At 41.3% G+C, this 12,695-nt stretch overlaps 1 protein-coding gene across 4 annotated transcripts in view; it reads left to right on the top strand.

Moving 5' to 3' along the window:
- The window catches only part of PRR5 (proline rich 5), a 71,524-nt gene that overhangs the window by 24,256 nt on the left and 34,573 nt on the right, over window positions 1–12,695 (top strand). For 3 of the 4 annotated variants that reach the window (XM_065638207.1, XM_065638199.1, XM_065638190.1), the window contains 3 exons: window positions 2,675–2,755; window positions 10,413–10,461; window positions 11,156–11,213. In XM_065638207.1, coding sequence (XP_065494279.1) covers window positions 2,675–2,755; window positions 10,413–10,461; window positions 11,156–11,213 — 188 coding nt within the window. The remainder of the gene's footprint in view (window positions 1–2,674; window positions 2,756–10,412; window positions 10,462–11,155; window positions 11,214–12,695) is intronic. The other variant, XM_065638212.1, reaches the window with a different exon arrangement.

Genomic DNA, 12,695 nt, shown 5'->3' with positions numbered 1-12,695 from the left:
TGTGCATTTATCCACAGCAGGTCATATCCTTCACCTGCCACATTTAATTTCCTTTTTCCACAGATGAACACGACTGAGCTTTTCTAACAGTGCATCTCTTTGCTGTTCAGTGTTGTGTGCCTGCATTGCGGGTCTGTGAATAGCAGCAGGTTTACCTTCCAGCCCAGCCCTCTACTCCCAGCAAGCACTGAAAGGGGTTGTCTTACCGTGGACCTGGCGGGGTTTATGTGGTCCCCAAGCATGCTGCACTGCCGCCTGGCATCGTGCCCGCAATGACATTTAGCTCTTCTTCACAAGACAGGGCAACCCCAAATCCTGATACCTCCAGGACAGGCAAATTTGGTCCTGGTTTTGCTTTCCAGAGCTCCAAAGCTGGTTGCTGCTTCGTTGCATCAGACTCCGGTGTAGTGTGAGTAGGGGGAGGTCAGCTGCAAAGGTCTGAAAAACAATACTGCAGAGTCACTGGTAAAACCAGATTCCCCAGGAAGGATGTGCATGCTGTAGCTTCTCTTTCTTGGAAGATCTTTTCAGTAGAAGTCATCGGGGTGAAATTCAAATCGGTGGCTCCTAAATACACCTCCTGAGCGTGCCTAAGGCTCATTCTTGCTGTTCCATGCTCCTGCTGAGTACAGTCTGGGAGGTGGCATACAGAATGAGAGACACTCAGGGAGATGGTGCAGAGCAGGAAGACTTCCGCCCTGTGGTTTTTGTAATACACCTTAAGATGTCATCTCCCCTTCTCAGGTGCCACCTTGAAAAGGAGGAGCCACACTTTGCAGTTAATAGGAATGTGAGGGGAGAATAAAAAAACAGCGACGGTCATGGCATGTAATACTGCCATTGTTAATCGCATTCATTGCTTTTGGTATGATTTTTGTAACAAAGCCTTTAGCGGGCAGTGTCATCGTCTGTATTTTACACATGGGATAGCTGAGTCAGAAATGAAATGACTTGTAGTCACTGCCAGTGGTGGGAATGGTCATTTCAGTAAAAGCAGTCGTACTAGAAACTGAGTAGCAGCAGTACAAGCAGTGGGGCAGATAAAGGCTGCTTTCTTGTGTGTTAGTGTCAGGAAGCTTAAAGCATCCATGTGCATGTCAAATAAAGGCTGAGCTCACCCCGCAGTATGTTCTTGGTCACTAAAAGATGCTCCTTCTACTCCAGCAGAAACCTAAAACACCTTAATGTTTTGGGGACATCCACTCCATAGTTAAATGTGGTAGAAGTTGCCAAGGGGTTCCAGGAGTGGAGGAGTAGGGATGAACAGACAGATGAAGGGACTGTGTGAGTCTTCTTTCTCTTTGGAGTCAAAGCTGTGAGGCTATCAAAGGCGGCACTGGGTTGGGGAGGGAGATTTCTGCTCCTTTCTGCTAATGCTAGAACAGATTTGGTCTCACCTTTCACTGGCATTTCTTTACTTTTGTCCTCAGACCTAAGCTCAGTGATTTAAGCTGATGTGTCATCACGCTAGTTGTGTCAGGCATATTTCAGAGCTTCATCTTGAAGACATACTCATTTCAGTAACCCTTTGAGACAGTCTTGTTAAGTTCGTGGGACTGGTAAGCATCCCTGCTAAGCACGAAGGTTGCCAGGTTCCTGCAGTACGTGGCAGGATCTTGCTGGTTTGTGTCCTAGAACTTATGGGGCTGGTGGCCATACACCCTGGGGACAGACAGCGTCAGCTTTGTGATGTTGTGTTGAGCTAGAGATTTTTGCAATGTCAGTCCTGTCTTCGGTTGTGTCTGATTGCAACAGAAAGTCACCACCTCTAAGCAACACCTGTTTGCAGAACAGTTACAAATGGCATTGAACAAGAAGAAGGAGCATTTTTGTAGGACAGGTGGTTTGCCTATGCTGAACACATCGCTGCCTCTCTTGCTCTCCACCTTAGAAGCTCCAGACCTATTGTTCTTTCAGTGCAGCCTTGGTTTTCCTTTAGCTGAAGCAAAAGTGTAAATCTTTGAGAAATGAGTAAGTGGTAATAGGAAAAAGTCTTTGTAACCAGTTGCCCCTCTTGTGTAGTTTCATATTTGAAGACGAATAGAGATTGGTTAAATTGACTTAACTTCATAATTGTCCAGTGTTTGTTTATTTTCTTTAAAGAACTAACATTCTTGAGATTACATTCTAGTAAAATAATGCTATATTTATGGGTTAAACTTCAGGTATAGCGTCCAACCTGGATAAATGCTGATTTGTTGATAAAGAAATCAAGTAACCATAGCTCAGGGAAACATATGCCAACAATGCCCGGAATATCATCACTGATCTCATAGTGAAGCTGTTAATTGTCTCTGTGGTGAGCCACAGAGACAAAAATATGCTTTAAAATACTTTGAATATGCTTAATATATTAATGTATTTAAAGTTATATTTAATATACTTAAAGTACTATTAACACCTAAAATAAGTCAAAGTTTTCTGAGATTACTGATTTCAGATGTGCAACTGTTGAAGTTACTGAGTTGGAACAAATCAAAAGAACTGGTTTTCAAAGATGTCATCTCCTTTTGAGGCAATAATTACCTTCAAGGCATCTGGGTTGGGGTACCAGAAGTCATCTATGTCTTTTGAAAAGGTCCTGCAGTGTCTAGGCAGAGATATTAGATATTGTGGAAGTGATACCCTTCTAAAATGTGATCGGGTGCTAATGACTCCTAATGTCCTCTTTCAGTATCCACAATGGAGTAATAGCCGTGTTCCAGCGTAAGGGTCTCCCGGACCATGAACTTTACAACCTCAATGAAGGAGTCAGGTAAGACACTACGCAAGGTGCTATTAGCCAGCCTGTATGGTACTGTTTGCTAGCACTTGCACTGGAAAGCTTCTACACCAGTAGTATGGGCTTTTTTTCCCAGTGGTGTTTTCAACCAGTACAGTCCATTTGGCCATAGCGAAGAGCTGTTGCTGACATGTGTGTCGACACCTCGCTGCACAGCGAGAGCTGGGTTCCTCCTTCTGCAGAGGATGTGTTTAGCTGTGGGAAGTATGGATTATTTCAGAGTCTGTCTTGATGTACTGGATTGAAACTGAGGAAGGGGAAACCTGGAACCCTCTAGTAATGCAACCGTATACGGCTGCAATCATAAAATCACGGAATCACAGAATGTCCTGAGTTGGAAGGGACCCACAAGGATCGTGGAGTCCAATACAATGAGGCTGCAATGCAACGCAATGCAATGCAATGTAATGCAATTCAATGAGGCTGCCCTTTCCATATGTGTCAGACCTAGCTCTGAGGTGCTTCCCTTGCATCCGTGTAGGATGTGAAGCCTCCAAGCGCTCAGTGTGACAAGGCAAGGACAGATGTCCTGCCTTGTGATCCCTTACATCTAACTGCTCAATCTGCGCAGGCAGCATGTGCTGTAGACGTTATAAAGCTGTCTTGTCAGCACAGTGACTTGAGTAATGTGGTTTAAGGCTCCTATTTCTTCCTCATACTGTAATGATACCGTTCACAACAGAGTAAATATAGACCAGTGGGATGTATAATGGGAACTTTTTTCCTAAAGAAAAAAAAAAAAAAGTGAAAATCCTACTGTTTGAGTTATTAAGTTATAGTTGCAAAGAAAAGTTTACTAAGGCTGATATCTGGATTTACAGCACTTTTTACTACTTTTTCTAACACTTACTACTTCTAAACCCTCTCTCACTGCCAAGGACAAGGTAGCAGATCTCCTTTTCAAAACTTGTCCCAACACTTTGAAGAATAAACAGTGGAAAACAAGCTGCACTTACAAAAGACGGTCAGCTTATTACATTCCCTGGCTGTCTTTAGATGAGAGCCTCAGTGACTCCCCTTCCCTTACTGCTTATTCTCACTCTATATGGGCAACAGAGTCTTATAATTCCACAGGATATCCAGATATTCTGGGATTATCGGGTCCAGTCTGGTTCCCAGTCAGGGATAGATGCCCCAGTCTGGTTCCTTTAACTGTGGGAATATCTTCAGCGAAGTCCAGGTGAATTATGTCTGGCCTGTGATCTCTCTCTTTTCCCTCTCTCTTTGTCTTTCTGAAATGAAAAGGATTTTATTCTCCAGTTATTTCTTCTCTGGGGAGAAAATGACATACAAAGAATAGCTTTTCTAGGATGGCTGTCAGTTAGCGTGCTCCATCAATCATTTTGAGTTAGTTATTGGAATAATGGTTGATCATTATTACTGTAAGTGCAGTTAAGATTGTTCAGCTTTATCTGAATGACAAAAACTGGTAGTTCAGAGCTGAGATTTCTGGGCCCAGTGCATTTGCCTCAGGATGCTCATCTGCTGGTGAGGGAAAGAAGAGGAAAAATTTTTCTGCTGATATGACAGAGACAAATATAATCTTGTATGAACCAACAAATAGAAGACAGATACATGGTATTTGGTGAATTGTGCCCAGTTTTTGCTTTCGTTTACCTGGGTATAAACCCTGCACAATGATTATGATTGCTATTATAGTTGTTTTGAATTTATTACAACATCCCAGGCAGCCGAACAGGTGAACTGACTGCAAATAGATTGATTTTCCTTCCATTTTTTGATGCTGCATGATAGGCCCATTTCTTTTTGTTAGGGTAAGGATAACACGGCTTTGTTGTTATCTTGGCTGAGCGCTTAGTTTTGCTCTGCTTCTGGGAGAAGAACACCTGTTGACTCATACCTGAGCTGATGGACAAAATATTTTGAAATCTAGAAAGCTGCTGTTGTAAACGAGGCATCAGCAGCGTAACTCTCCTGGGATGAATGAGCGTTTGGCGAGGTACAGCATGACTTTCAAGACTGGTTCTTGTCTGCTGCTGCTTTGAGGTTGTTCCCTCTTCTCTTCGACTTGGCATGAACAGCCTTCTAATTTATTGCCAAAAGCTGCCCATGCTCTCGGTGACAACTCTGAAGTTTGTTTTTGTGAAGCTTCTCCAGTGTGTCGCACTGGCTTCATTCACAGAAAAAAGCTAAGATGAGAAAACTGCCAATAGGCGAAGAGGACACAACAGCCAAAAGATCTGTCTCCAGAGGAGAGCATGGTAGTGGTACTTTTTTAAACATGCACGTTCACACGTCCAGCCACGGCCTCTTTCCAGCAGTGACTGTACTCCTGCTGTGTGTTTCATTTCACTGCCCACCACAGTCAGTAACGTTTTAGGGCCTCCTGACTTATTTGCAACCAAAGCCCTTTTTCCTTACTTAAATTCAGCTCAAAACCTAACTAAGAAATTACTGATTTGACACATACCAAAAATATCTCACTTACTACTGATGTTATTTAATTCCAGATAACTTTCTTTGGGTTAATGTTATTACTGAATGCAAAAATATCTGATTAATAAACATGACCTCAGAAGCAGAACAAGTGTATATTTGCCTTAGGATTGTTTTAGATGCATTTTCCCCAAAATACATAAATAAAAAGAAACAAGTAGCTATTATTTCCACGGGGCAGAATTTGAGTGCGGAAGTGTTCAGGTAAATGGCTACTATTGGTAACTATTTTCAACAGTTGCAGGACAGTAAAATAGGTTATTTTATTTTACCACTTTAATTAGAGCAGATTCTGAGATACATCTGATAATTGAACCTTGAATATCCAAGCTGACTCACAGACCAAGAATAAATATTTGAACAGTTACGTTATGCCTGCAATATTTGCACACCATCGTTTTGACTCAGGAATGTCACGTATATTCAAATACTGGATGTCACATAAATGCAAACAAATACATATAACTTCCTTTTCTAAACAGACATGTCAAGGCTTTGAACCCTGATTATGTATGCGCTGATTATTGTAAGAAAACATCCTTGGGTACAAATCTGTACAGTCCCATTTACTTTTCTTCTAGCTTTGGCTTATAAAAGCTGCCACTCATTTATACCGATGCCTTTTGACACCGTTCTTGCATTCCTCTGGCATTAGAAAGTGGCCTTAAAATGGAGTTACGTAGTGTTCAGAAGCCTTACTACTAGTAAAATTGATGTGCGACTTCAGTGTCTTTCATATTGCTTTAACTCCTGAATAACTCTCCTAAAGCTAGTGAAGTACAGTACGGTGGTGAGAAGATACTGCAGTAACTGGAACTATCACCAGCATATGTCCTGTACATCACTTCTTCTGAGCCCTTACTTGGTGATTTAATAGGGCATTGATGCAAAAGTCAGGTAATAAAAATCTATATGCCAGTACTTACTGTTTAGTATTTCCTTTGATGTATATGTGTTATATTAGTCATCATATAGTGGTTTTTTCCTTTTTCATTTCATGCACCATATGTCATTTCAGAGTGTTTATTTACACCACTTGTAAATCAAAGAAGAAAAAGAAGGAAAGGGAAACACAGTGGAAGCAGGATGTCCTGTATTAAAGCTAATACATATTTATAGCTGCCTCTTTTCTGAGTTTCAAGATGCTGATTTGATGAAAACAAAGCACATTTTAGTGGCATTTCCTCTGTTGTAGCAAGAGTTCAAGTCCAGTAAAATCACTTGTTTCCATTTGCTTCATTTAACTTTATTTAACAGATATTTTACAGTGTTTGACTTTCCATTCTGAGTAATGTTGCAAGAGTTAATTTCAAAATGAACCAGAGTAGTGGCAGCAGGAAGATACAAAAAAGTCAGGAGCTATTTTAGCTTTTTTTTATGTGAATTTATATGATCATCTTAATTTATGAAGTCATTAAACAGGCAGTGAAACCTGATACTAATGATATACAGGCTTCATGAGAGTGCAAAATGACTGGCTTCAAAATCAGATGTGCTTGAAAAGAGCTCTGCTATCTGATCAGGGTTTTCTTTTAGGTTTAATCAGATTTTTACTTGGATTCCACCATGATGTCCTCATATCTAGATAAGGTTATTCAGTAATCTGAATTATCCAGGATCTGACAGGTGACAACCTAACTGATTTTTTGTTAAAGGAAATTAAGCAAGGATGAAAAAAAATTGCAGGCAATATCTTGGATCTGGTTTTGTTGTGGATCTCTTTTAAATGAATATGGCTACAGAGAACATCAAACACCAGTGTTCTGATGTGGCCTGAGGGCCTCACTATTTCACGAGAAATTAATTAAGCAGTGTGAAGTATCTGTATTATTAGGGATTCACAAAGCAAGAGGTATTAATTGTGCTGTCAGTTCTTTATCCACCCTGTAAACAGAGATGCTAATGTAGCCGTAGCGTTGCTTGGTGTGATGCAGTCCGGTGCATATCATTAACCACAAGCTGGTTGTTTAGTTCATTCGCAGCTGAGAAAATGGAAATGTGGTGGGATTTTGTTTTATCAGAGGGCTAGTTATTGGATAAGTAGAACATTATTTTGTATTTCTTGCCCTAAATGCCAGGAATTATCAGTAGAACTTAAAATGTGAAAAGAGAAAGTATTTGCAAATCACCTTTCAAGACTATGAGGAATCCAGTTCTAGACTTAAAAGGGCTGCTGGCTTGAGGAGAGGGTAGAGAATTAAGCAAAATCTGTCAGCATAAAGTATCAGTATTTTTTTTAAACAGTGGCCCTAAGAGATACTGGGACCAGTATTATTCAATATATTCATCAACGACTTGGATGAGGGAATTGAGTGCACTATCAGCAAGTTTGCGGATGACACCAAGCTGGGAGGAGTGGCTGACACGCCAGAGGGCTGTGCTGCCATCCAGCGAGACCTGGACAGGCTGGAGAGTTGGGCGGGGAAAAATTTAATGAAATATAACAAGGGGAAATGTAGAGTCTTACATCTGGGCAGGAACAATCCCAGGTTCCAGTATAGTTGGGGAATGACCTGTTAGAGAGCAGTGTAGGGGAAAGGGACCTGGGGGTCCTGGTGGACAGCAGGATGACCATGAGCCAGCACTGTGCCCTTGTGGCCAAGAAGGCCAATGGCATCCTGGGCTGTATTAGAAGGGGGGTGGTTAGTAGGTCGAGAGAGGTTCTCCTTCCCCTCTACTCTGCCCTGGTGAGACCTCATCTGGAATATTGTGTCCAGTTCCGGGCCCCTCAGTTCAAGAAGGACAGGGAACTGCTGGAGAGAGTCCAGCGCAGGGCCACAAAGATGATGAAGGGAGTGGAGCATCTCCCTTATGAGGAAAGGCTGAGGGAGCTGGGTCTCTTTAGCTTGGAGAAGAGGAGACTGAGGGGTGACCTCATTAATGTTTATAAATATATAAAGGGTGGGTGTCACGAGGATGGAGCCAGGCTCTTCTCAGTGACAACCAACAGTAAGACAAGGGGTAATGGGTTCAAGCTGGAACACAAGAGGTTCCACTTAAATTTGAGAAGAAACTTCTTCACAGTGAGGGTGCCAGAGCACTGGAACAGGCTGCCCAGGGAGGTTGTGGATTCTCCTTCTCTGGAGACATTCAAAACCCGCCTGGACGCCTTCCTGTGTAACCTCACCTAGGTGTTCCTGCCCTGGCAGGGGGAGTGGACTAGATGATCTTTTGAGGTCCCTTCCAATCCCTAACATTCTGTGATTCTGTGATATCTGGGAATAAATTGTCCTTGTCATAGCTGTGTTCAGAACTGCAACTTTCTTGTTATTTTAACCTAAAAATGGTGTATCTGTCCATGTTAAAACAAAAACCTTTAGAGCCATCACTTGCAATCCAGAAAATAGTCATGCCACATGGATATCAAATTTCCATTTTGAGTGAGCATGGCACAATTTGACTGTAGCATCCTTGTACTTGTTGCAGTGGGGGTTCATGAGCGCTCTTAAGGCTTTAAGGATCTTTGGGGGAGGTGGGTTTTAACCCCTGCCAAGGGCTTATCAGTGGGCACCACAGAGGATGGAGTCTTGGGGCACTGCAAGCATTGTCCTCTCATATGTGGCAACAGCGTGCCAATGGGGCGAGACATACAGTGGCCATTCATGGCAATGAGAGACCTACAGCTGAAGCCTGAGCTGGCTCTGAAAATTTTTGTCCATAGATAGTTTGTCTGAATTAATCAGGTTTCCAGCTGAAAAGGATTTTGATGCTTAGGAGCATCTGAAAACCCCCTTCCTTTTGTTTATTTTAAGTTTCATTTATGGCTAGAGTGTTTCCACAGGGTGCTCTGAGGTCATTGTGAACATGTACTGTCCACAATACAAAATAAGTTGTATTTTGGCCTCCTAAAGATTGACCTGCTCCTCCTTTCCCTGAATTTCCAAAAGATCTCAAGAGGCTGCGCTGAAGCATGTGGTGTTAAAAACATCAGATCCAGCTCCTGCAGACTTTTTCATGGAGCGTAGGGAAATGCTAAAATTTTTAAACCAGACTTGTATTTGTTTACTAGTTAAATAATTTGATTAATTAGTTGTTCATTAAAGACATAACCCAAAGGGGTAGATGATAACATGCTACCGACTGTATAATTTACATAACTACCCTAATTGAAGTGTGCGTGTTTAGATTTTAAGTCGAATTTGATCTTATTTCTTCATGGGACCTGAGGTGGTCACACAGGGACAGGTTTTCAAAAGAGCTCCAGGCCAGATTTGCAAATGTTCAGAAAACCCAGCTGGGGCTAGATTTTTACAAGGTCTGAGCCCTCATTGATGCATCTAAATAGTGACCTGAGTGCAGAGAAGTACATCCAGCATCCAAGATGTGAGACTTCAATGACATACAGCTCTTCGGCTATGTACTGAGTTTTATCTGAATGCAAGTGTCAGGTTGAATTCAGTTTCTGAATCTGGGAGTTGTTCAGGGGAATCCTTTGCCTATGAGTTTGGTTTGCGCTCTGAGATTGCTTTGTAGGTTTGAGAGTAAAGGAATCATGAAAGGTGGAACTAGACTGTTAGATTCCTACCTGCTTTTTCAGTTAAACCATATGAAACTTCAGCTGTCATGGGTCCCCTGACTGGAAGATCGTGACCCTTTCAATGAAAACTGCCCAAGTTTCATACCTGCAACAAAACCCACAGAATATCATCCTGCTGCAGGTTTTTCTCTATAAACGTTTTGTTGTGGCTCGAGTTTTTTTACTTGACGCAGGACAGAGATGATTTGGCTCTGAACACATGTCAGCCAAGTCACATGCTTGGTCTTTGGCTGAGACCCACGGGTGGGCAGAGAGCACCAGGAGCTCTCCCACGTCTGCAACACCAGGCACCAGTGAAGCCCTGGCACAGCAGGAGAGCAACTTGAGCATTTTTAAAAGCACTAGATGTAGGATGGAAAGCATCCTCTTTTCATCAAATTCTCAATTTCCTTTCATATTGTATTTGTGCAACTGAGCCTATTAAAAGCACAGCAGATATTTTTCAACATGGAAATGCTGGTTGGGAGTCTTGGTATTGTTGATCCTGTTTGTCCTATTTGTAGTTGGGCATTATTGGCAGGTTCTATGCTCATATGAAAATATTTTGCTATTAGTGACATTCCCTTTTCTGTGCAGTGCACAGCTAGTTACATTTTGCTGGTTACACAGATCCATTTCTTATTCTTTTTAATACAGGCAATTATTGAAAACAGAACTGGGATCCTTTTTCACTGAATATCTACAGGTAGGCATGTGTTTTCTTTAATTTAAATCAGATTTCGTTATACACTACTGAGCTAAATAATTTCACCCACTCAAAATGCTGATTTGGAGCCCTTTGAAACCATTCAGAGATGTCCACTGACTTCTCTGTGTTCTGTAATTTATGGGCTAATGAGATTTGGATTTTATATATATAGTTAGCTAGTTAGTTAGTTGGTTAGATAGTGAAAGCCCAAGCTGTGGAAGATTTGTGCAGTCACTGTGTCTCTGTATGACATTACTGTCTTTCAGTAGACTTTAGACATTCTCTTTTAACTTCAAATTTAAGTTCCTGAGTAAAACAGTTAAGTTCATTGTAGTACAGTTAATAGGAAAGACATTTAGTAGTAAGTACACACCATCCATTGAAGCAGTGTTCTTTCTGCTTCTCCAAGGCAGAGTACGCATGTCTTAAGTCACCCATTTGAAGTTTGAGGAGCACTTTGTACTGCACAGGATACATACTGTATCCTGAAAGCAGCAGGTGATTATATCATAGTTTGACAAGTGTCCCAAGTGATTTTAGCAAGGTGGACACAGGAGGCATCCTCTGATGATTGATCATTAAAATAAAAGGCCCCCTGTACTGTCAAAAGTTAAGAATGAACAAAATGTGAAATATGATGACTGTGGGGAAGTACAGAATTGGGTAAAGGTAGTCTTTATTTTATTTACAGAATCAGCTGCTCACAAAAGGCATGGTGATCCTAAGGGACAAGATCCGGTTTTATGAAGGTAAATTGGATTTCAGCATGGCTGTCTCTGTTTGTCACAGGAGTTTTAGCAAATGCATTCTGGAGGTAGTGTGGTGCTTTCCACTAACTTCCTGAGGCTGGATTAGTTGGTATCAATTCATTCCTGCAGTCTGTTGTCTCCTGCCTTGATGTTCCATTGGCTTTCATCAAGGAGAGGTAGTTGCCTAGAGCAGCAGCGAGGGAGTAAAGGAAAAATTACCTCCAGCATGAACACTTCCTTCTCCTCCAATTAGAGCCTGCTCAATGTTAAGGAAAATTGGAAAAATAGAGTGAGATATCTTAATAAACAAAAAACTAAGCACTAAAATCCAAATTACTTGAAGTGTCTGGCTAAGTCCAAAATAATGCTGTAGGTTGTTTTAAGATTTAGTCTGGATTCATACTTATTTAAACGAGGTCAGACGCTGTCTCTTTTTTTACAGTCAAGGCCCCATTTGTCTGTCTGCACCTTCTGGAGGTGTCACCTTATGGAAGTAAACATCAAGGATATCTTCCACCCGATGTGTCATTTTACGGTCACACTCATTTTGTGTCCTGTGCTATTGTGCAGCATTTAGATGTGCTGTTAAATACGCCATTTTGTCCTGCGTGTAGGCATACACAATCAGAGGGTGAAATGGTTTCAGAATATCTTCAAGAATTATTGCCCACGCAAACAGTCTGAAGATCTTTGGAGAGTCTTGAGGCAATTTTAAAGAAATGTGTCTTTCCTTTTCCAAAGCTGCAGGTAATACCACTTAGTCTAAATTGTTTAAGCAGTAGCCTGGAGACAACCATTTCTATTCATTTCAGCTATCTGTAAATCCTAAATGTGACCTTTCACTACTGACAGTACAGTTGATCAGATTAAGATGGTGCTGTGGGACCCAGCTTTTCTGACGAAAAGACAATAGCCCTGAACACTGCAAAAAAGGAACAAATTTCGCATTAAAAAATACCCTCCAAAACCCAAACTCTTCTAAGAATTCCTTAGTTATATAAAATAACAGTTTGAAGAGCACAAGGGGAGCTGTAAGTATCTTGAGACCTTCATAGCTGCTTTGTACATCACAAAGGAAGTTGATTTCTAAGTATCTAATCGCCAAATCAGATGCAGAGACCTACCAAAGTCCAACTCCTTTTTCTTCTGGTTTTACTAGCTTGATAATCAAAAATACTCTGATGTTTGAGATCAAAGCTGTGAGATGAAAAATTAAAATGTGAGACTACTAAGTGGCTTTCAAATCTATGAGCATGTTTAGCAAATACAAAATTTCAGCAAGTGATGCAGTTTATTTTGGTTTTGAATTTGGTCTGTCATTTTGTGGTTACCTGTTAAACTATGGTGAGAAATGCTGATAAGGTGAGGATTAAATCAGTCACGTTCTTTCCAGGTCCAACCTTGGAAATGTCAGCTCACTAAAACTGGCAATTTACAGGAGGGTGGCTGTGATTTAGGAATCTCATTCAGAGGCAGAGTTCT

This window comes from Caloenas nicobarica, chromosome 1 (assembly GCF_036013445.1).
Source record: "Caloenas nicobarica isolate bCalNic1 chromosome 1, bCalNic1.hap1, whole genome shotgun sequence".
In the NCBI taxonomy this organism is placed as follows: domain Eukaryota; kingdom Metazoa; phylum Chordata; class Aves; order Columbiformes; family Columbidae; genus Caloenas; species Caloenas nicobarica.
The sequence above is the reverse complement of the archived record's forward strand: the minus strand, read 5'-3'. Positions and strand labels throughout refer to the sequence as shown.